This window comes from Leptopilina heterotoma, unplaced genomic scaffold, assembly GCF_015476425.1.
Source record: "Leptopilina heterotoma isolate Lh14 unplaced genomic scaffold, ASM1547642v1 Lhet_42, whole genome shotgun sequence".
In the NCBI taxonomy this organism is placed as follows: Eukaryota; Metazoa; Arthropoda; class Insecta; order Hymenoptera; family Figitidae; genus Leptopilina; species Leptopilina heterotoma.
This window is the reverse complement of record NW_025111078.1, coordinates 1,774,720-1,800,461: the sequence shown is the minus strand read 5'-3', so window position 1 is coordinate 1,800,461 and position 25,742 is coordinate 1,774,720. Positions and strand designations below refer to the sequence as shown.

Genomic DNA, 25,742 nt, shown 5'->3' with positions numbered 1-25,742 from the left:
ATGGTCATTAAGACTCTATGAAAAAGTATTTCTATTTTGATAAATAATTTATTTTCCAAGAGCGCTGATTTTTCAAATGGATATTCATTTTTATTGCTCATAAACAGAAAAAAAATTGTTATTTGAAATGTGCGTGTCCTAATTTTTCTTCGACTCTGAAATTATCAATTTGATGACATTTTTTTTATGATTCTATTTCTGTGTAAGGGAAATGGCAAAGTTTATCTTTAAACCAGTTGTAAAGTGTACTAATGTTCTTCGCGTTTTTTTATCGCTGATGAATTGACCAATATTTTATCATTCAACAATTCGAATGATTCAGTTTGAAATTTTTTTTTAAATTTAACAGTTTTGAATGAATTCTATTTTGGAAAAACTAATAATACTTATCGACTATTTTTTCATGACATAATTCTAATTATACGATTGGAAAATAACTTTTTGTAAATTATGTATTTCTTGTCATAAAAAAAGTAAAACAAACTAAAACCGATTTGCAACTGATGATAAAATGTCAGTATGATTAACGAACAAAATTACACCACTGAACGTTGTATGGCGCAGTTAAGCGATAAACCGTTAATTAAATTGTCTACCTATCTTCCTTCATGCGTGCATATTCATATTTGTTAGAGCGACATTATGATCAATGCATGATTTTGTACTATGTGTACAATTATACATGTACTCTTGCGTGTCGCCACCAATCAGTTGTAAAAGTGTCTCGACCTGTTAGCTTTTCATTAGAAAACATAAACTCTTCAAATTATAATCCACTTTGAAAAGTCTTGTTGAAGAATTTCTAAACGTAGATATTTTTTTTGTAATATTTTTAATATCTTTTGCAATAATTGTTAAAATAATGTTAAAAAATAAACTTTTAAAAATGTTTATTTAAGATATTTTGTTGTATATAATAGATAGGTTATCTGTATCAGTTTCAAACTTCATGGAGCGTTTGCTTTTCACAATATAAAATATTTCTAGAACATTAAGTCTATTTGAACAGCATACACAGTCAAGAATTTTCACTTTACTTTGACCAAAGTTAAATGTATGGTGTAACTTAGTAGCATGTTTACATAGTGCTGTATTAGTTTTTTACGAGTTTTTGCATATTTATGTTCATAAACTCTTTTTACTCAAAAGGTTTTTATTGTTTTAGTTGTACAAACACCTTTACTGTTCATGCATAAAATATATACGATATTATTTCTTTCAAACTTTTGAATTCTATCTTTTACTGATGGTAATAAAATGTTTTGAGAATCTTGTTAGTGATGGATATTTTCACTTCTTTGAATAAACAAATTTTTGGAAATTTAAATTCAACACATTGAATTTATAATAATTAGCCAAAAGTAAACAGTTTCAGTAAACTTTACCGGCTTTGAATAGGTGAACAACCTGGATTCTGGTGATTAATTTGGAATTATGAGCACTTCTATAAACTAACTGGAAAATTCGAGAAATTAATTTTTAACTTCCGCAAAATTTCACAGTATTGTAGAAGTACTATTTTTCAAAAATTTAGAGATTGTTAATTAGATTTCTGTTGGAATTTAATTTTTGGAATTTTAATCTAAACGTGGGAGACCTTGTCATTTTCAAGTCCCTTGGGGGGTGAAAATAGATACAATTAAATGATGCCTGAACTTTTAAATTATTCAAGAGCAAGTTGGGAGAGCAGGCGACTTTCATCCTATTTTAAGGGATTAAAAGAAGGAATATTGTCTCTTGGTAAACCGCGTATTACGAAAGACATTTATATACGCTGGGATTATCTTGCACTAAGTTTTTCGGTAGATCGTCCTAGCTATCTTGGGATTTATCCGTCTGATATCTTTCTTTTATGGATTTCCTTGAGCGTCTGATGTTTTCACGTGAAGAGCAGATGAGGATTGTATTTTTAAAAGTAAACACAAAGGATTTAGTGAAATAGAGAAAAGCAGAATAACTTTAACACTTATAAATTATGTAATCCTTATTAATTTCTAATTTCCAACCCTTCAATTCCAATTTACTTTAGTAGGTTTAGTAAATTATTTTAATAATTATCTAAATAAAAAAGGGGCTATACAATCCTAATTGTATAAATTAGGATTCATTTCCCTTTAATGGAAATGTCCTGCTCTCGAAATGATAGTTTTATGTTTTAATTAAAAATATAAAGCGTAATTACCCAAAATCTCTTGATAATGCAAATTCAATTTCAAAATTTATCGGTGACAAAAATAATCGTTAGACCAGTATAATTTCATTTGCGCCAAATGGAAAGGAATCTGTTACGTATGTGACATTTGAACGTTTTCATTTTAAAATCAGATCTAGCTTGAATTACCAAAGAGGGAGAAGGGGAAGAAAATTATTTGCACATGGGTCATGGGGCAATCAACAACGAAAAAGAAATTTTGGTAGAAATAATCTAAGTCAATTAGAAAATAGATTTTAAAACATATTTTTTGATAGCAGTCGATGTAAGTGTCCACTCAATTATAAACGGTACCTTATCAAGAGAATCACCCAAATAATGATGGAGAATAGGTGTAAGTGTCATACTTTATTGATCTCTTTTGCGATCACTAGCAGAGTAAGAAACGGAATAAAGTGGTGCATCATAAGGCGATAAAACAATGGGAAAAAAAAGTCACAAATCGATTGTGACCCTCTGGGTATATGTCGTGCCGAAGTTAGCAGAAAGATAATGAGATACTAAAGCAATATCTTTTTCCAATGCTTTTGTTCTCATCCAACTTTTCTATTGTAACTATACATAAATGTTAGTGAATTCACTTTAGAACTATAAAATCTCTGAAAATCATAATGATTACTATTATCATTTACTTGAAAATCATTTAAAATTTATTACCCAAGGTTTTTTCTGCTTCTAGAGAATGACCCCTTATGGAAATACTTTGACATAATGACATCAAAACATTATCTTAAAATTTAAAAAGAGTTGACGCTTGAATGTCGTTTTTTTTTGTTATCTTCTGTATCACCTTTATTAGTTTCCAGTGCTGCATTGGAAAAATAATTGCATTGGGAAGAAAGCCAAGATTTTTATAGTTCGTTTACGGTGCTTCTCGATCGTGCTTCTATGCACAACAATCTCTTTTCTACGTTCACAGAATATTTTCAACTTTTTGAAAACTAAAATTTTAGTGGGATTTTATTTTATTTTTAAACCACTTAAATTTTTTCATTTAATAATTTTTAATAACAGTTGGACAATAATTTTGTTCTCTAAAAGACAATTATTTCATATTTAAACTTTTAAAAAAGAAAATTCTTTCATCTGTTTAAAATTACAACAATAGTAAAGTTAAAAACGTAATGATATTTTATGCACGAAATAAAGAAGTTTATAGTTATGATCATAGTCGTAGGTTGAGCTTTTCCTTATTACAATAAAAAATCTTTTACACTGAATAAGGGAAATAGTCGACGATAAAGCATGTTATGAACGCATTGTTAGCTTCAGGTTTTACCACAGAAACTATTTTACGAGCTTTGAATACAGAGCTATTTCATTGGGCATGCAATTTTTTTTTATAGAGAATGTAAAAAATGATCTTCATTAAGAAGAAAATTAAAATAGCTTTTGCTCCTATGAAAATTACCGGGGATGTTAAAGCGAAAAGTGTCCTTTGAATTATAAAATAATAAAGAATTTCATGAATGAAAATTATCATAAATAATGCGTTAAAAGAAAGTTGGATATTTTTTTACATTAGTAAGAATGATACATTTAATTTTTGTAATTAAATGGAAATAATTATTTAGTGAAGAAAATGAGATATTCTTTATAAAATCAAAAAAATTTGTGGTTTGATTTAAAAGAAGTTTTATTTATAATTGAATTGGATTTATTGAATTAATATTTCGGTGTTAGTAATCGGACATTCTTTTCTTTTAGTGCATTGGAGTGCGTTTACTTAATAAAAGTATTTATTTATTTAATAAAAATATTTCCTCGAGCCAAGTCAGTAGACGAACTGACTGAAAAGACAGCGTGTGCGAGTTATATAAAGGTCTCTCCCCCACCACTTGCTCTCTAGACGCTGCGACAAAGCGAGTGGTGGGGGAAAAAGGCCCTGAATTTCGCGCGCTGCCGTCAGTCTCTCTCTGCCTGCGAGCTGTACGCGACTACGTTGGCTGTACTGTGTGACGTATTCTAAATTGGAAAATCCATCATTATAAATAAAAAAGGTACGACAATTAAATAATAAATAGTGGGAGTAATTTAAAAAAAAATAAAACATGTGAGGCAAAGCGATAACTAAAATTTGAGAGATACACTCTTTCAGTACCAAAACATATTTTACAAAAAATTTGTTTTTAATTAATTATTTTGTGATCTGCTCATAATTCTTATTTTTGATATAAAGTTTTTTAGAGTAAGAAAAAGATTTTATTGCTTAGTGGAAATTAATGAGTGAAGGATCTGGAAAATTGTGATAGAATTGCTAACTTGGTAGGGTTTCATTGTAATATCCGGTTAGAAAGTTCAGGAAGGCAAAGCATCCTTGACGGAGCAAACTCTACTCCTTTAATTAAACGACAGCTGGTCTTGAAAAAGAATAATTTAATATCCACATTTCCACAAATGTTAACTTAAGAGAATTTCAAGGTTGATAAAACCTTACTTCAATGTGTTCTGGGATTATTGAAAATCTGATGTAATTTCGTAGATTCAATTAGTTACGAATATTCATATGTTTATCAATTTTTTAATGTTGAATGATGTTGTGACATCCAAAATGAGTGTTACTCACTTTTAAGGTTTCGAATTATTTAGATTCATGATTTTCTTTTTAATCGACATCACTGAACAAGATAGTGAATATAACATGAATTTCAAACTAACTGTTAAAAAATATATAATTATTATCGATTCGATACAAGGAATATACTTGTAAAATTTCTTGTTTTGTTGCGTCAAAAGCTATTCAGAATTACTAATAGATTACATCAATTTGCAAACGTTTCCACAAAGCGGAGTTAATAACTTGTATAAACCGAGTTAAATTGGCAATAGTTGTACGATTTGGATTATAGCAGTGATGCTCATCAGCAATAACAGTGAAAATGGAAATTCTCCACTATTAAGAATTTTAGTGCTGTAAACAGAAAATTAATTATTACTAAATGATAAGATTTATTTTAAAAGATTTAAGTATGCCAATTTTAAACCTACTTGATGAAATCATCTCTGGGGAAAATCATCTTAGGAAACTAAATCTATTTCTTATTTCCCATATAATATTCTTTAATTTCATAAACTAAGGATTACCGACTTCATGTTACCTTGAGTCTGCAAATTCCAATCACTGTAATTAAATTCAGTTCATCTGATTTGTGAGCCGGTATTTGAGGGTCATTAAGACTCCATAAAAAAGCTTTTCTATTTTGATAAATAATTTATTTATGGAATTATCAATTTGATGACTTTCCGGGCAACGTTTTCAGTATCTGACAAACTTCATCCAATGATAGCGAATCCAATTTGTGGATTTCGAGTATAACTTCACTTGTGGACTTCGATCCACCGACTTCACCTAATCCATAAATCCAGTGACTATTGCGTTGAAAACATCCCTGTTGGGATCAACTTCAATTTTGATAAGAAGGTCTCCTATTTAGTAGGCATCACCCCTAATATAATTAAAATCTTGATAAGTTACAAATTTCAAACACTGTAATTAAATTAAGTTCATCTGCTTTGTGAGCCGGTTATTAAGGATCATGAAAAATCCTGCATAAGGCTAATTATGTTTTAAAACATAAAAATGTTTTAAAATTAAACATTTTCCATTAAGCATCTTTAATTAAATTAAGTTCATCTGATTTGTGAGCCGGTTATTAAGGATCATTAAAAAGCCTGCATAAGGCTAATTATGTTTTAAAACATAAGAATGTTTTAAAATTGTACTAAACAATTTTACACTATTCTTTTTATTTTATCATTAATCAGATTTAATGTAATTATTTACGAAATTATTAGACATTCCACGTAATTCTTTTCTTAAAATATATCTCTTCCAATAACAACGATTTTATCGAGGAAATAATTCTTTGAATTCGCTTGACATTTCTTTTGCTTCGAAATCAGTGACGATACATTGTAGCTTTTATATAGAGTGCATTTTATATTACACTAGATATTTCCTCACAGTGTTAGGTTATGGCATCGAGTTCAGGAATCGGCGGCATTCGATAAATCGTGCCTATTGTGCACGTACGAGTAGATCTGGGACGATTGTTCCGTTCTGGCACTAGTAGGGGAACCGCAGTGATGTCATTATTCTTTGCATTGGCATCCTTGGTATGGAATGCATACCATTTTTCGCACAGATTTCACTTCCTCGACAGAGAGGCTGTTCAAAGAGGCACTGGACAGAATCCGAAAATATATTCGTACGTGTATTTTCAGAAATACGTACATAAACATATTTATATAGATAGAGAGGTATAAATTTAGATAACACAAAAAATAGATATAGATATTCTACAAAGCAGTGACCTTTTCTGCCTTTACCTTATAACAACTTCTCGACCCTCTTGAATACAAAGGCCCAACTGCCTCAACTCGAACTATTGGCTGACACATTGAGTGGAAAATGTCTGGCTTCTTAGACTTTTTAAAGAAAGAGCTTATGAACTGTTTTTTTCGACATTGCTTTTAAAGGATTATCAAAAGTTTTTAATTTTAATATAAATATTTAAAATGCTACTTTAAGGGTTCTTGCTAATGATTAAAATTTATGTGTGACAAATTTTTCTTTAAATCATACCTATAAATTATTTACTGAGGTAAAAAATGTGGATTCAATATAAGTAATGCCTAAAAAGAGCAGTATTTGAAAGAAAAACGGAAAGAAAATTTATGCATATACGTGGGTACGTGCATTTCTCTTTGAAGCTAGTTATAGAATTTTGCATAGATATTCAGAAATTTTGCAAATAAAGATTTCAAATTCTAAAGTGAAAGCAGCAGAGCGATTTTAAAGGTAGAAAGGCAACGAGACATGTATGTATTTACATCACAGTCCTATAAATCCTATAGTCATATTTGCAACGTTTTTAGAAAAGTCAAGACCTTCGTATTTACTTATAAAAGAGTAACTGTTGATATCGTGTTCAATTGTGCAATGGATGCGCTATTTGCTTTTGGAAAATAATTTTAGAATCGTTCTATTTGGATTATCCAAATAGTCTCTATAGACGTGAAGAGAATTTTTTGGTTATAAATTTAATATCAGGGATTTTTTTATGTTAGATTAGATGTTCCTCGTAGTTTATTAGATCCTCTAGATGTTTTCTATAAAATCGGACTTCATATCTAGAAAAGAAGCATAATTATCATTTCTTCTGATGGTTTCGAGTTCTAAAGTTAGTTTATTATTAGCACTTTACATTTCGTGAAGCTCGAGCACTTTCAAGACAATTTTCTACAGGCAAAATGTGTCGTTAGCATTCGCGACACCAGCAGCACACTACTGACAATGAAACTACGTAAGTAGCAGGCAGATGTAACATTAAAATTCCATCTGTAGAACGAGAATGTCGTGTCTATAACAGTAAACGTAGCTCCTGTAGCTTCTATGCTAGGCTTTTAAATTTAACGTTCACATTGGCATCGATGCTCCAGCATCTAGCCTCAAAACGTTTCGATAACGTGCTTCATCGTATCATAAATGATACGTGTCGAAATGAAAACCTGATGGGAAACGGATAAGTTCTCCTCATATTCTTCTTGATCGAGATCCACAATTCATGTACAATGTTCCCAGACCACTTTCCTTCATACTATACCTTTAGCCTCATTGAGTAGCAGTCACGCAAAAAATATCTATCAAAAATGAAGCAAAGAGAGAAAAAAAAGACTTTTTATTTATCTGACAATTTTCACACGAGATACTCACTTTTTATTGAAGTAATTCCCATTCACTGTTTGAAAGAAAATGACCAGATCTGAGCCGTATCGTTTATATCAAGGAAATCATTGGAGAACGTGTAATTCTCTTTTCCTCTCGTAAAAATAAAGAATAATTTTGATCCCGGTCTATTTCTGAAATAAAAAATATAACGATTTTTGATAAAAAATTGTCTCCTTTTTCACACGTACAGGTGTTATGTCTTAAGTGAAACTAAACATAACAAAAAAAACCTTTTAAAATTATTCTTATAGTTAGGATTTTGTTAATCAGTTAAGATAATTTTTTATTGATCGGAAATCTCATAACCTTGGTCATGAGATTTCCAGTCGATAAAAAGTTATCTCTATCTAATTGGGCAACATATAAAACCAATTTTTATGTGTCCTAAGTTCTACTATCTTTCCGGTTCTTCTTGGTTGGTGACTACAATTGCGAGCATTATTTTTCGGTTATTGGGGATCCTAGAAACGTCACCTTCGAGTCCTGACACGATATTTTATCCTAATCCGAAACTTGATAGAAGTAAACATCACATTGTGTGAAGCATTACAAAGTTTTCCACGACCAAATATCATGTACATCATGGATATGTTCGATAAACCTTGTCGTGGTGGCGGGGCTTTTCACTAAAGGAGAACCAAAACAGAAAGTCAGTACCCAAGGATGCAAGAGGGCACCAATTATTAAAGTTTTTATTTAAATCCTTTACAATTAGAATCAGAGAGAAAGAGTAGATCCAGATGTCTTTAGGGACACTGAAACATGATTAGAACTTTGTGGGATTACTCAAGAATTTTAATGGGGACAACAAGCGATTTATATAATAAAAGTAAGATCAGTTCCTAGAGAAAAAGGTTAAGGTCGGATCTCAAATAGTTAGAATTTCTCATGCCATCATCCATATGTGGTGCTGGGATGGTAGATAATTCACAGATCACGTGATTAGTGCTCCCTTGTGCTCACCTGGGTTGGTGAGGATGACGTTGGTGTTCGGAGAATTGAGCATGCATTAATTACTTAATCATCGCACTTCTAGATCGACTGTTCGATCCGCGTTATGCTTCCAAGTGCCAACTGAGGACACAATGATAATAATGTGCCTAATAAGAATTTTTTTTAACGATGACATTATTTTAACATAAAAGATTTTGTTATTTTAATTAATTATACCAAAAAGGTTTAAAGAAATTCGGTTCTTATTCTGATCCACTGTCTAAATCACATAATCCTGTAACCCATATATCTAATTGTGGGGATTTCTTGGTGAACCCAAATTATCAAGATGAAAAAGAAACTAGAATAGTTTGTGGAATTACTAGAACTATGAGAAACACGCCAACTACGGTGTTGAGTTTTATACTAACCAAAGAATCTCTATATTCTGCATTCAACTACTGCTGAATGCGGGGTTGATTTTGCTGTATGATGAGTTAGATTACAGTACAGGGCAGGTGAGTTTCATTGAAAACATATACTCCCAGCCTCTGCAATGTCTATTTTAGAAATTATCATGAGAGAGAACATGATAACAAAACATGAAACGCTAAACGACCTAGTCATAGATAAATACTAACAATTAGTTTAAATAATTGTAAGATAAGTTAAATTACATTCTTATTAATTTATTAATTTTAAGCATACATTTTTAATTAATAATTTGCAACTCATAATTAATTGTTAGGCCTACTGGGGATTCTGTACTTTGCAGAAATATTAAAAAAAGAAGGCACTAACGTTCCTAAGTTAAAGTAACTCACAATCAGCAAAAGCATATACATAAAAAGTAAGTGTCATAGGAAATAAAGTTAACGTCTAGATCAAACCGCCTTTTTCTACTTAAAACTCGCCAGCAGTGTTTCTATAGCGTCGCGCACAACTCCCACATATTTCACTTAAGTTTGATTATACTCGTGAGCACACTATGGGGTGTACTGAAGTTATCTATATACCTTGCCTGAAACGAAGTGTGCATTGCATCATAAAAGAAAATTGATCTAATTTGTATCTTGGGAAGAAAATTTATCACATTACAATTTTTTACACTCTATAAATATTTAAAATACTTTTAAAGATGGTTTTTCCAATTTAAGCACAAAGTTCAATTCAATAATACAATCTTGTGACAACACCAGGTTTCTTTTGAAAATAAATAATAATACCAAAAACTAAACACATTAGAAACAATTTGAAAAAATTAAAAGTAAATAAGGTAGTTAATTAAAATTTTACAATACTCTTGTATTCTGTGGAAGAATAGCAAAATGCTGATAAGAAATAATAACGCTCTGTTGAAAGAGGGTAAATTATTAAAAATTAAATGAAAGGTACTCAGTGGCAGAAAGCTAAAGAATAAGATAAAAATTGTGTCTAGTCTTCTCAGCGGTGAAAAAGCATCATCGTATAAAATTTAAAAATGATCCGCGTTTCTATACTGGCTTTGGCCGTAAGCGGATAAGAATAATTAAATATTCATGTTGAACCACAAACCTGCAAGTGCAAAGTGCTTGGCCACATTTTCATCTAGATTTAAATTCATTATTATGTTCAATTTGTAGTAAACATCCTTTTTTTCCTCTCTTATTCGACTTTTCAGAATAAAATACAATTTTGTATTTTTTTAATCTAAATTTTTTTTGAACAATGAAACATTAATTTGCTATGAAATTCTGACTTAACGAATTTCAGAGAGAAACATCAAACAAATAATACCAACTGAAATACTGGAATTTAATAATTGAAAACTGGGATTATCAAAAGTGTTACTGTTACTAACCTGAAGTTTTAATTTTTTATTAATATGTAACTAATGTATTTTTCGCTAAACCAGAATGTGTAATATTTTCTAATTAATTTCTTTGATTGTATTTCGTCTAGCCTAATGCTCGAAGCACGCAGTCGATCTGTCCGACGCCTTACGTTCTTTCCCTATGTGGCCATAATCTAGGCATCTATGACACCTAGTGACCATTACTCTCTTCCTAATTGGGCACGACATAAAGCCAATCTTTATGCGTCACCTTCCTGCTTCCTGGCTTCTTCAGGACATTTTCCAACACTTTTTGGACTTCTTCTACTTGGGTAAGGCAGTCCAAGTCGCGAATCTCCTGCGTTACCCTTCGATCCACAGACTGTACCTAACCCATGCCTTCCACCGCTTTGTAAACCTCCGCGGTAAAGGCCTCTTTATTGGAGTCGTCTCTGATTTTAATTAGTAGGACCCTCCTTTTTGCAGCCTTTGCAACTACGACCTGTGTGTGGTCAACGTCCGGATCAACCTCCTTGCGAGGCTTATCCAAAACGTCGGCAAACGTCCGATCTTGAGCCACTCGGATGACCATTGCTGATCCGCTTGTTGCCTTTTGCTCCAGTTTTTGACATTCTGACTTCAGTTTATACTCCGCGCTCTTGTCCACCTTCTTTGGAGGCGCTTCCTCCTTTTTCTTTTTCATAGTTGCGGCTTGAGTCCCCTCTGGACTGCCGGAACTACGTCTTCTCTTCGGCGCGTCTTTGACTGCACCTTTTAACTGACGTTTGTAGTGGCGCTCTCGCCTCTCCTTTCTGTCCTCACGGTTACCTTCTGCCATGTCGATAGTACATCCTAGGTACATATCCGCTTTGTCAGCTTCCGTGTGCTTTGCCTTTGCTTCTTCCAGCAGGACTTGTAGGACTCTAAGTCCGTCCTTAACGGTCCTATTTACATTCTTCCTGATGTCTCTAGAATGTAGATAATTCGCTTTAACATCGGGAGTATAGTCCTTTATCCCTGCTGACCCATTCGATACAACGCAAATCTGTCAACTTCAAAGGTGTCCAAAAAAGTAGTACTGCTTCAGCCTCTAATATTCTTAAATGAAAAGAGTAGATAAGCAAATTAGGTGACGTGTATTTGATTATGCGAATTAAGTATAGACGGTGAAATAAATGGAAGAAAAATATTGAAGGATGAAAACGTTTTTCAAGAAATAAGGAAAGAGGAAGCGTAGTTTATTAGAAGCATTGTTTCCAGAAGCTTGAAAATACTGAAGTGTCAATTCCGAAGACGTGAAGGGTATCGTTGAGGGGAGTTTTGGACTAGTGGTTGCATCGCGCGCAGAATTTCCGATAGCCTCTCATGAAAAGACCGCGCTTTATTTTCACTGTTCTATATCTTTTTGAGTGAACGAGTAAACTAAAGAAACACACCGGTGGCTCGAAAGGATACTGATCCTATCAAAAAATTGCTTTGCTTCTGGCGTCCGAACGTCTAGATGGCGTGTGCGGCAATTTCCTATACGTCCCGTTTTTACAACTTTTCTGTCTTCCTTCTGCAACTCAACGCTACCATTCACAATCTCCTTGTCTATTTCATCGCCGTTTCTTTTGAATTCCCTTCTACCTAAAAAGATTTCTTTTCTCTCTTTTATCCAGACACGGGAAACAGCGATCGGATCGAAAATTCCAATACGACCTTGTTGACTAGTTCCCAATAAAGACTTTCTCGAATTTCAGTTGAGATTTTTCTTTTTATTTTGAAAAACACTACTGTTAAATCAATCACATTTCTTTCTCTCTAAAGGTAATAACGACTTCAAAGTACAAAAAATGTTCAAGAAATGAAATATGTTGCAAAGAAATATATTCTTTTCATGTCTAATATACTGAAGCCGAATGCAGAGAAAGATAGAATGAAATGAAATAGAATACTTTTTTTTCCAATTACAGAAATAACCATTAATAAAACATAATCTAGGCTTTTTCAAAAAGAAGACAAAATTAAAAATCTTTATTCCCAGCTTAGAAGTGGAAATGGGGTAATAAAGAAATATGTTACTCTTGCGAAAAGAATTGGGATCCCCATAAAATTCTCTACTTTTGCAATATTTTATTTGTGATAATGTTCTTAGAAACATTACCTCGATTTTAAATTCTCAGCAATGTTGGAACTCTAAGTGTAATATGGACGTAGTTTAGAAAGAAAGTTTTCTTTTAAGAGAACAGTTTATCTTAAAAATATTTCATAGTCATAAAAATACTTGGGATTGGATCTCATAAATACAATTTTAAATCTTTGGACAGACAAAATCTTTATCTTATTTACAGAATCGAATAAACTTACTTTTTCTAAAACGAAAATTTGAAAAAAAAATTTAATAATTGAAGTAATTTTAACTTTAAAAATTGGGTAGATATCAAACCAATTACCGTATTATTTCGAATTAATAGTATGTACTTAGATACTCACCACCCTCGTTATGGAATCGAACGCCTTCTCCCTCGAAACAGTCAACTTCCTGTTGAATTCCCCTTCAATCCCGAACTGAATTTTCTAAGTGTTTACTCACCAGTGTCGAAATGTAACTGCCCTTTTCGATACTCGTCATTACTTCCCCCTTTCTCATGGACCTTCCCTCTTGTGTTTCAATTTTGAACAATGGCTCGAAATATTATGGTTAATTTATTGGCGCCAGAAAGGCCGACCAAAACAAAACAAACCTGAAGGTGAAAAATGAACGATTTAAACAATCAACTGGAAATAAAACAATAAGAAAAAAATAAGGGATTTGAAACTAATTTTCTGTTTTGAATTAAATTTTAATCATTGTAAAATTTTCTTAATTACTACAACTTTTTTTAAATTCTTTTAGACATAAAACAATTGTTTTTTATTTTTATTTACAATTTTCACTTACCAACTAATTTTTTAATCACTACTTTCAGTTTGTCACAATTTTAATTACTGTAAAACTTTTTTATCACTACAACACTTTTTTAATGCGTCTTCCTTTTTAATTCACTTTATATTTGAAGATGCTCTGCGTCTGAGAAAAGGAAGGAAAATGAAGTTGTTAGGTTCGTAGTACACATTTCTTTCTACATAAAATAATAAAAAAACTCTAATAGTTTATGTTAAATATTGATTATTATTAATATGTTTATTAAATCTTTACATTTTGCATCTCCATTATTAGATAAAATTCGATTGTATAAATTACAAAAACCTTTTTTTCTGTTCGTATTTCAAGGTCCTCTCCGTCTGAGTGATCGACTGAAAATGAAGTAATACAATCAACATTATTGTATTTATTTTAATACATTTAATACAAATAATTATTAAAATCCCTCCCCGCAAACGTACTTCTACTCTCACACTTCAGATAGGTGGGTAAACAGTTAACTAATCTAACTGTAATACCTAGTTTTAGCTTAATTCTTCTGTCATCATTCTCTTCAGTGTTCAAATGTATTTAGCAAACTTTTTGTGTGTGGAATTTTTTAGTTAAACTCATTTAGAGTATTGTGCTTTATTTTTAAAAATGACATTTTGTTAGGCAAAAAATCTTTATGTTACTCATTTAATTTCTAAATATTTTTACAGTTTCTATAACGTTTAAAACATCTTATTTCATTCAGAAAAACATTCCAGATAAGTCTGTCATTTTATAAAGAACCCGCAAAACATCCATGAAAAATTCGAAGAACATTAACATGCTCCTATGTATCTATATTGTTGAATCCATGACAGGAAAAGTAAAAACGTCGAAGCCGAAAATATTGGAAGTTTACAAGCCCACAAAATTCTCTGAATCGATGTTTTTCTTTTCAATTTTAGAAACCGAAAAAATATATCTTAAAATTTTGTCATATATTTTTACATTACATTAGTGATAAATGAAAGACATTTATTTAAATTATTCAATTTTGTGATAAAAAGAATAAAAAATCGAGTACAGCAAAGGGAAATGTAAAATAATTTAAAACGGTGCATATGTGGGCATAAAGTGAAATTTAATTTTCCTGTGAGAAATTTTTATTCCTAGTTCTGTATAAACGACTACCCTACTTTTTCATGATAATCGTGACTCTTATAATTTGGCGTGAGCGAAATTTTCCGGTGGCGGGGCAAATTATCCCGATAAGGACGCTTCACTGGTGTGAAGCATGGTCCACACGGATTCCGTTTTTACTCCAAGCAAGCAAGCGCCCCATTTCCTCCCATCGCGTCGTCAACCCTTGGGAACAACCTTATCGCAAAGAGCAGGAGAGATATCAAGTCTGTCTACGACACCGTTCGACTCTCGTAATTCTTCAGGGAGCTTTCCCTCCCATTTCCCAAACTCTTCCTCCAACCTATCTCATCGATTTGTCAACGAAAGACGAAATCGTGATCGGTGGAGTCTTGCTTTTCAAAAAATCTAGCTTTGAATCCAACAACTTTATTCTTATAGTCCCGGAGAACGGTGGATTTTCTTTAAAAAAATACTTAAATAAAAGTACTTCTTAAATTTTTAATTGAATAATATACATAAATTTTTAGGGGTGCTGTTTAGGTATTAGACTTTAAAAGGGTTTAAAATTAGCGTTTTTTTAGGAAATGGTACGATGTACTATGTGGCCGAATACGAGGCATAGGTGACAACGAATCACCTGAACTCTTTATCGAATTATGCAGCACATAAAACCAATGTTAATGCTGGACTCTAACATGTCCAGCCTTTCCGCTTCCTGTGGGCTAGTGATTACAACCGCGAGCTTCATTCCTCGTTGGTTGGGTCCCAGGACTCTTCGAAGGTTTCTGTCAACACTTTTGGACCTCTTCCAGTTGGGTAATGAAATCCATGTCGCGGATCTCAAGAGTGGTCTTTCGATCCACCGACTGCACCTTACCCATGCTTCCAATCGCCTTGATAACCTGAGTAGTGAAAGTCTTCTTGCTAGAGTCTCCTCCGATTTTGATCAATAGGTCTCCCTTTTGAGTAGCTCTTGCTTCTACAACTTTTGTGTGACTGACGTCTGCATTAACTCCTTTGTAAATTTTACCAAAAACGTCAGCATACGTCTTCCTTAGAGAGACTTGAATGACCATAGTTGATCTTCTCATCACTGCCTCCATAGTTTTTGTACAGTAACGATGGGCTATAATATAGCAAATAGCATGTATTGTACAGTACAGCCATCATCGTCGTATTCTGCGTGAATGCAAGGAGAGAGTAGCAAACGTGCACGTAATTCGCGCCGCCTGCAGTCGCTTCCCCCACCACTCGCTCTCTTCGCACCGCGACAGAGCGAAACTCTTATATCTCGCGACACGATTCAAACTCCTCAGTTCGTAGCCTGACATCCTTCAAGAAGCTCCTTGGGAAGGATGGTTACGAAATCACTCTCTAGCCCTTTTACGACTTGGACCTCCCTGCGGGAGCTCTCACGAGAGGACCTCGTGGTAAAGATTTCCTTTTCCTATACTCTGCCCCCCAGGTGTATATAGGAGCTCTTATTACACCTGAGGCTAAGCTACGGAGATGATTCCTTCCCTCAAGGAGCACCCTGGATAAGGAATCGACCGTTGAGTTCCTAATTCACAAATCTTTCGCGTCGGACAAGAATATCGGCAACGTTTTCGGTATTAGAATCTTCTTTATGCCATAACGAAGAGCAGATTCAGTTCCTCAGAGTGCACGTCTTGGTCGCGTCGGTCACGATAGATTATGGAACGAATTTGACTGTTGTTTCAGTTAGTCTTTCTAAATAAAATTAACTGGCGTCTGACTGCCGCGTTGATGCTAAATAATTTCAATTTGTAACGAAATTGAATTGATGATTTATTAATCTTTGCATAATTTGCAATTTATCATTAAACAATCGTTATAAATATTTAAAAAATGTAATTATAAATATTTTTTTTGTTTCAGGTACGTACAATCAGATGCTTCCACCAGATTGCCTTTATTGGTCAAAATGTTTCGTAAGTACAGTTGAAAAATGCAGTTTTATGATTTAAATTTTATTTCAAGTAGGTTGCCTTTCCTTAAAATATTTCTTGCTACTCTATGTTTTGCAAACTGTATCAAAACATTTTTATTTTGTTATGAAAAAGTTTCTTTAAGCACTTAAAGCATCGAGCATCAGAAAGGAATAACGAGACATATTGCAATAATCTCATTACGAAGTCTCAAACTTAAACTAGAACACATTTAAGCATCTTATTAAAATTTTTTTTAAACATTTATGTTTCTTCTTTTTTTCAATTATTCGAATTTTTTTTTTATTGTTCTTCGGATCAATGGGAAGCTTATTTGCAAGGATTATGTTTAACGACAATTATTTTCTTTAATTTTTTCGAAATCTTCCAGAAGTCAAGATAAAAAGTTTTGAAAAAATTATAATAATTATCTCTAGTTTAATTTTTGTCGGAATTGGAGTGTTGTAAAATAAATATAACATTTATTAATAGTATTTTGTAAAATAGTTTATTTAATTTTTATTATTTTTTAAAATTGGAAGAATTCCATCAATGTGAAAGAATTTCCGGAATTGATCGAAGGAAGATAATGATAAAAATTGTTAGAAATATTAAATGAATGTAAATGTTTTGAATGCTATTCATTGGGTTGGAAAGTTTTCAATTAATTTATAATTGTGTAAGGTAAATGTATTTTCAATTGAAAGAATTTCTATATTTAAAATTATTAAATGAAATAAAATTGTAAAACCTACACTATTTCATTGGTAATAGAATAAATTTTTCTACATTTATGGAAAATTATCTCTTTTTTGAGCAATTTTAATCTGTTTTTGAGCACAAGCGCAAATCAAATTTACCGTTCCACTTACAAGCATTTAAATTCATTCTCTCGGTCACTTAACCCCGTAATGTATGCTACCTGTGAAAAGATTAATCTGATGAATTTTATGCTCTCTGACGAATTTACGAGTCTGCTAAATTCGTGCTTCACACGATTGAGTTGTAATGTTATATAGAGTACATTCAATCATGCAGGTATAACAAAACTTTAATTAGAACAGATATTACAAGACAAAAAAAAGAGAGAGTAATTTTATTATTTGCTCATCATAAATTTTAATTGTTTTTAGTAATTTTTTCCTGGTGTATAAATTTTTCCATCTACTACTGTTTTTTTTTATTTTAATACTAAATTTTATTTTTAGCTTCTATGAGAATTTAGAAATTGAAGTACCTGATTTAAAGAAGAATTCGTTTCTTGATGAATAGTGAAAAAATACTTTGAAAAACATAAATTTAAAGTACTTGGAAATATCCTGTTCTGCATAGCTCTTCTTTTTTAAATTGCATTTCAAAAAGATCCAAGTAATTCGTAATTGAGTAAGCTTCTTTTTTTCAGACCGCATTCCTTATTCCCTTCTATCTTATTACGTTTTGTCACTTTGGGAATTCTCAATAGGAATTTGAACGATAAAATTTGTTCCTAGGGTTCCTTCCTTTTTTCTTGAATGTTACCTAGAGGACTGGGTTTTTTTTGGTGGATTACCTCGAAATTGTATTTATATTAGCCACGTGGGGAAGTCGTCGTTGCAAGAGTTACTAGAGAAATACGAGGAAATAAGAAAAGAATTTACAGAAAGGTCAAAATCGTGGTTCTGGAGAATTATAGCGAAATAAAGGAGAAAGAAAATAGAGAAAGGGGAAGTGTGAGAGAGGATAAGAAGAATAGGTAAGACGAAAGATAAAGGAGATATAAAAAGCGCAACGTGGCAATCGGATGTATACGAAATGTTTTTCGAAGCGTCGGGGGAGAGCTTTTAACGTTGTTCCGGTTGAGTATTGTACTGTACTCATCAATCAGCTATAAACTCACTTGTAACAAAAGCTTTATTTGCAACCGCACAACACACCAGCGATTACGTTCACTCTTGAAATCTCCGAGTGCCAACGAAATACTGGAGTTTTGTCATTACTTGTTTGCATACGTAAACAAAATACTAGGTTTTACTATTCGAGGGTGCTGTCAGTTGATAAATTCTCTTAAGGATGTTGGCTCATGTTCGTAGCTACTTTTGCTAGTCATTATTACAATGATCGTTTTCCTAGGTCTTTAAAAAAAGTGATTATAATCTCAAACTGTCAAATTTAAGAACTTACATAAAATTCTCCCTTTTCAGACAAGCATTACTTTGTCAAAAAGATTATAAAAAGTCTTCGCTATAAGTCGTTTCGAATAATATTAAATTATCTTCACTGTGACGTAGACATTGTTAAAAAAATTTGTAGAGCATGAATGTAGTCGGTCATTAAGACTAAGGTCACTAAGAAGTTTCTTTATGAGAAACGTTTCGCGATTTAAAGTTACCGTTACTTTAGAGAACATCAAGTGGCATTTCCCTTAAGCTTAATCCATCACGACTGTGGGCAAAGTTCTGCTTAAAAAAAGCTCGTATTTGGAGTTAGTAACCGCAAGTGGAGAAGTAGACAACTCGTTAGACTGTTTTGCTTTAAAGGTGGCTGTGTTTGTACATGACATCACTGTTCTTGCAGTTCTTTTAGCTTTAACGCGTATAATTACCTACAGTCGTCGTTGAGTAGATTGTTTAGCACTCGTTTTAAAAACCTAGCATAGAAAAAAAGTTTAGACATCATCCATAATTGGATCATTTATAATTTACAAACTTGGAATTTTATATCAGATTGTAGAAGAAATTTTTATTTTGTTCCCGATCTTCATTAATTCTGTTATGATTGCTAGTAGAATTTTAAATTTTCATGGGAATTAGCTTTGATAATTGTGACGTATATAAAAGGGGGGCGGTTCCCCACCTATCATTTCAAGAGACTTTATTGAGTTAGTAGTCATTCGACCGTGCTCCAAGTGAGATGTAAATTCTTGTAATATATATATATAATAGTTCTGATTTATAATAAATAGCATTTTGAGTTAATGAGTGTAAAGTCCTTTTTTACCAAAACACTTCCTACCGATACTCTTCTCAGTGTTCATAACATTAGTGGCGACCGTGACAGGACACTGAGTGCATTCGTGGTGTAAATTTGTGAAACGGTTTCAAAAAAGGTAGCTATCCAAAATGGACGAACACAAAGCGGCACGTGCAGTGATACGCGCATCATTTACAAGAAATATGACTACTCTAGAACGACATCTCAAAGCGGAAAATATCCAACCTGGAGAGATGAAGTCATGTTTAGACCTATTGGAAGAAAAAATCCGAGAATTAGAATCCTACAACAAATTCATTTTCGAGCATATGATCAAAGCCAAGATGGCTGAAAGTGAGATCGCAGCAGAGGTAGATAGCGTTGATGGATACAAGGCGAAGTTCTTTCGCGCACGAGCAGAAGTAATGAGAGTGTTGTTCCCGCCAGTTCCTACACAGACACAAACAGACGAAATGTCGGGACGCGTATCGGTCCTATCGTGTTGTGGTAGTGGGGAGGGAAAACGATCATTCATACTTCCGAAAATTGAATTAACGAAATTCAGTGGCGATGTTCGCGAGTGGCTTCGGTTTTGGGCACAGTTTAAAAAAATCCACGAAGATGATTCTATGGATAAAGGCGACAAATTCCAATACCTTATCCAGGCGATGGTAAAGGATTCGAGGGCTAGCGAGTTGGTGAGCAGTTACCCGAGTACTAGTGAGAACTACGAAAAAGTTATCACGGCACTGCAATCACGGTTCGGAAGGGAAGAGATGTTAGTGGAAGTATATGTGAGAGCGCTCCTTGAGCTTGTATTGAACAATGCCACAAGGACGGATACGAAACTTCAACTATCAAAAATATACGATAAACTAGAATCTCAGTTGCGCGCTCTTGAATCACTAGGTGTTACAACGGACAAGTGCGCCACAATTTTGTATCCTTTAGTCGAGTCCTCGCTACCTGAAGAGCTGCTCCGCGCTTGGCAGAGATATTCGTCATCAGAGAAAAAAAATGTCGCGAAGGATCGATTAACCAACCTCATGAAGTTTCTACGTTCCGAAGTAGAGAATGAGGAAAGAATTTTGCTGGCAGTGCGAGGATTTTCGAGTACTTCCGCCGAGAGTGTCGCGCGTGACGAAAAATTCGTGAAAAGAAAATCAAAACCTAGCAGTGAGGAAATACCGACTGCAGCCGGATTGGTTTCGATTAAAGAGAAAACGAATTGTATTTTCTGTGATCAAGAACATGAAAGTGCTGAGTGTAGTTTTGCAAAGAACATGTCTCTTGAGGAACGACAGAAAATCGTGAAAAGTAAAAACGGCTGTTTCAATTGCTTAAAAACGGGACATCATTTTCGAAGGTGCAAGTATAACCAAAAGTGCGGATGGTGTCGAAAGAAGCACGTGATTATTATGTGTCGCGGGTTGAATACTTCAAAAGGAGGTGATGAACAAATAGGTGTAGCCTCCGTGAGTGTTCAAAAAAGGAACCCCTTGAGTATGCTGAGAAATCCCGAAATTTTCTTACAGACGTTAAAAGTGAAGTTAAACAACGGTGAAAAACAATGTATAGTGAGAGTCGCTTTGGACTCATGTTCTCATCGTTCATACATTTTGACGTCAATAGCAGAGAAAATGGGTTTTAACGCAGTTGGTCAACAAAGGATGATACATTTACTTTTCGGGGGTGCAAGAACGGAACCGCAAAATCACAAAGCGTACGATATTCACGTGAGCAATTTAAGTGAAACATTTAAGTGCAATTTCGTGGCCCTTTCGCGAGACACGATCGTTGAGAACATTCCTTGTGTGGATAACGGTCCGTGGATCGAAGAACTGGAAAAAAAGGGCATAGTACTCTCTGATCAGGGAACGCCGGGTGAACCGATCGCGATTCTGATTGGGGCAGATTTTCTAGGAAAGTTACAAACCGGAAAATCATTCGAGATGATGAGTGGCCCCACCGCAATCGAGACGAAGTTGGGATGGACCTTGATTGGCGAAAAGTTAGTAGAAAAGGACATAGCAAAGGTGAATACAGCCCTGTGTGTTGCGTCGTTGTTTGTGCGCGAGGCAAGTGTTTCAGACCTCTGGAACCTCGACGTTATAGGTATCGCTGATCCGACGGAGACGAAAACGAAGAGAGAGCATCAAGAGGACGTGAGGAGAGAATTTCAAGAGTCTACAACGGTTGAGGGAGAGGGACGTTTTCAAGTATCCCTACCATGGAAAGTCAATCACCCCCCCTTACCTGATAATTTCGATGTGGCGCAGAGGAGACTAGTTCCCATGACAAAGAAATTGATTGATCAAAATCTTTTCGTCGAATATGATCGAGTTTTCAAAGACTGGGAAAGTGAGGGGATAATTGAAAAGGTGCCTGATGGGGAACTAAGTGTCAAAGGTCACTACCTCCCACACAGACCGGTGATCAAGGAAAACAGTACAACGCGTGTTCGACCAGTGTATGATGCTTCCGCGAAGAAAAAGAATTCTCCGTCGTTAAACGAGTGTCTTGAAACGGGACCGAATCTAATTGAACTTGTGCCAACAATGTTGATACGGTTTCGTGAAAAAAGTGTCGGTGCAGTGGCTGATATCAAAAAAGCCTTCCTCCAAATTTGCGTGCGGCCTGAGGATCGGGATCATTTGCGATTTTTATGGTGGACGGACAGTGACGCGTCAAAGTTACTAGTGTATCGTCACGTGCGCGTAGTTTTTGGAGTGTCTAGTAGCCCATTTTTGCTGGATGCGGCTATCGATATGCTCCTTTGTGACGCATTAAAGGAGGAACTGCCAGAAACAAAGAAAACAATGATAAAAAAATTGCAAAGGGCGTTCTATGTTGACAATTGCATGGTTAGTTTTGATTCGAAAGAAGAAGCAGTTCGGTTCAAGGAGATTGCAGTGGAAGTTATGCAGCAGAGAGGTTTCGAATTAAGAGGGTGGGAGTACTCGGGAGAAAACTCCGATCAAGAAACTGGTGTGCTCGGCCTAAACTGGAATAAAAGTGAAGATGTGTTGAAACTGGCATCCGGATCGTTCAGCCAAGAAATACCTGCAAAATAACAAAGCGAGTTATTTTAGCCGCTTCCCACAAAGTGTTTGACCCGATTGGTTTTGTTTGCCCTGTGTTGTTGAAACCGAAACTGTTATTACAGTTAGTGTGTTTGAAAAATCTTGACTGGGACACAGAGGTGGACAGAGAAATTAGCAGTACATTTGGTGAGTGGCACAAACAGTTGCATCTATTGTCAGAAGTAAAAATACCACGTAATATGTGCGGGGGTGATATGAGATCGGTGACCTTTCACGTTTTTGTTGATGCAAGCAAAGTGGCGTATGGTGCAGCAATTTTTGCACGTACTCAATTCAAGGACAAAGTAAAAGTTATGTTAGTACAAGCAAAATCGAGAGTTGCACCTACGAAGGGCATCACAACAAAAAACAGATCACTTCCGAGTCTAACAATACCGCGATTGGAACTTTTAGCAGCATGTATGGGTGCGCGTCTTATGGACTCAGTGACAAAAGCTCTAGAACTCAAACAAGTGAATGTGCAGTTTTGGAGTGACTCTACCACGGTGCTTGCGTGGATACAAAGAAACTGTCCTTGGGAAGTGTTCGTGTCAAACAGAGTGCAGGAGATTCGACAGTTGAGTGATCCCGAGAAGTGGAAACACGTCCCTGGAAAAATCAACCCAGCTGATCTGCCGTCGCGCGGTTGTACAGCGCAAGAATTACTCGAGTCGAAATGGTGGGAGGGGCCTCAGTGGCTCTACTCCCCTCCTAATCAGTGGCCTTCCGATGAGTGTGTGGCGAGCGAAGATATAGTTAATTCAGCTTTAAAGAAATCAGCGAGAATTTTAAACGAAACCGAAAATTGTGCATCACTTTTGACAGTCGAGTGTCCCGGAAGTAATAAAGAACAATTCAGTGAACGATTAACGCGTTATTCATCATATATAAAAATTATTCGAATTATTGCGTGGACAAGACGCTTTACATCAAATGCTTCAAAACAACGAGATAAGAGAAAATATGGCGAGCTGTCAAAACAGGAATTCTGCGAGGCGGAAGTTAAAGTGTTGCGCGTTGTACAAAAAGAGACGTTTGAAAGTGAGTCCGATGCAAAAATCAAATGTCTCAACCCTTGTGTTGATGAAAGTGGATTAATTCGACTACAAACACTCATCTCCAATCGAAAAGATACGGAAAATTTTCGGTACCCGGTAGTGTTGGATCCTGGTCACGATATCGTAAGAAAATTAATTGAATTTCATCATGTACAGTTACAACATGTTGGGGTTCAGGGGACATTAACGAATTTGAGAGAAAGATTTTGGGTTCTCACGGGAAGACGTGCAATCCGTTCTGTGATAAATAAGTGTGTGATCTGCAAAAGACACAAAGCCAAACATCTGGAGGTCGCGCCGGCTCCGTTACCTGAGGCTCGTGTTCGCGATGCAAAAGTGTTCGAGATTGTGGGAATCGACTATGCGGGACCTGTCTATTTAGTTGGAGGACAAAAAGCATGGATCGGCTTATTCACATGTGCAGTGTATCGGGCAGTGCATCTGGAGTTGGTTACGAGAGCAACAACGGCTGGATTTTTGGAGGCTTTAAGAAGATTTATATCCAGAAGAGGGCGTCCGAGTATTGTCTATTCGGACAATGGCACTAATTTTGAGGGCACAAATAATCTTCTAAAAAAGGTGAATTGGCAAGAGATTGAAAAATTCAGTGTGATTCGCGAAATCGAGTGGCGATTCAATCCTCCCTCTGCAGCCTGGTGGGGAGGATGGTGGGAGAGGCTCATCAGAATTTTAAAAGACCTCTTGAAAAGAGTTTTAAGAAAAGCCTCCCTCACATATGAAGAAATGAATACCACCCTGTGCGACTGTGAAGCAGTAATCAATGGTCGACCCATTACTTACCTATCTGACGATGCTTCGGAAATATCTTGCTTGACACCGGCTATGTTCCTGCAGGAGGTCACCGAGACGGGAGTAATGGACCTGGATCAAATCGACAGGATTGACTTAGGAAGAAGATTCGAGTATCGACAGAGAGTCAAGGATGACTTGCGTCAACGGTTCAGAGCGGAATATCTCGGTCAGTTGTCTGGGAGAATCCGTCAAGTGTCGAACGACCGTGAAGTGAAAGTGGGGGAAATTGTGTTAGTAGGTCATGAGAATCAGAAGAGGTTAAATTGGCCTTTGGCTAGAGTACTCGAGGTTTTGCCGGGAAGAGATGGAAAAGTGCGCGTAGTAAAATTGAAAACAGCAACCGGTGAGTTGATAAGGCCTGTACAGCGTTTATTCCCTCTGGAAGTAGCCGGTCCGATACCGGCAATAAATTCTGTGAAAGTGATGAGCGAAAAATGTGTGAATAAATCACCGATTGCGTGTGACGAATTGAGAAATGAAAAACCAAAGAAAAATAATGTCGAGAATGAAAATTCGAATGTTGAAAAACATACCAGGAGCGGACGTATGATAAAAGTTCCTGATCGTTTCAAGTTTTAAATAAAACATATATGTAATTTTATTTTGGACTTTAAAAAATTGTGAAAAAGGGTAAAAAGATTTAATTTTTTTTAGAGTTCTATTATGAAAGAAGTGTGTTTTGAGTTTGACAACTCAAAAGGTGGGAGAATGTTATGATTGCTAGTAGAATTTTAAATTTTCATGGGAATTAGCTTTGATAATTGTGACGTATATAAAAGGGGGGCGGTTCCCCACCTATCATTTCAAGAGACTTTATTGAGTTAGTAGTCATTCGACCGTGCTCCAAGTGAGATGTAAATTCTTGTAATATATATATATAATAGTTCTGATTTATAATAAATAGCATTTTGAGTTAATGAGTGTAAAGTCCTTTTTTACCAAAACACTTCCTACCGATACTCTTCTCAGTGTTCATAACAAATTCGTATTAGGTAACGTAATGCATATTTCCAGTAATGCAAATTACGTAAGATAGTTAAATATTGTTTAATCTCAATTGTGGACAATTAGAACAGTAATTATGTAAGTTTATTAGTTCTATAAAGACTTCAATACAAAGATAAAGAGACGGTTAAATTGTTAACGGAAACATTGATCTCAATTGCCTCGAGGAATATAA

At 34.6% G+C, this 25,742-nt stretch overlaps 1 protein-coding gene across 6 annotated transcripts in view; it reads left to right on the top strand.

Moving 5' to 3' along the window:
- LOC122506435 (lachesin-like) overlaps window positions 1-25,742 on the top strand; it is a 333,080-nt gene that overhangs the window by 149,391 nt on the left and 157,947 nt on the right. Inside the window, exon 1 of one of the 6 annotated variants that reach the window (XM_043618607.1) lies at window positions 16,640-16,662. The exons of the other annotated variants lie outside the window; for them this stretch is intronic. Within the exon in view, the coding sequence (XP_043474542.1) occupies window positions 16,656-16,662 (7 nt within the window). The 5' untranslated portion in view covers window positions 16,640-16,655. Of the gene's footprint in view, window positions 1-16,639; window positions 16,663-25,742 lie in introns of those variants that run through there. 6 annotated transcript variants of the gene reach the window in all.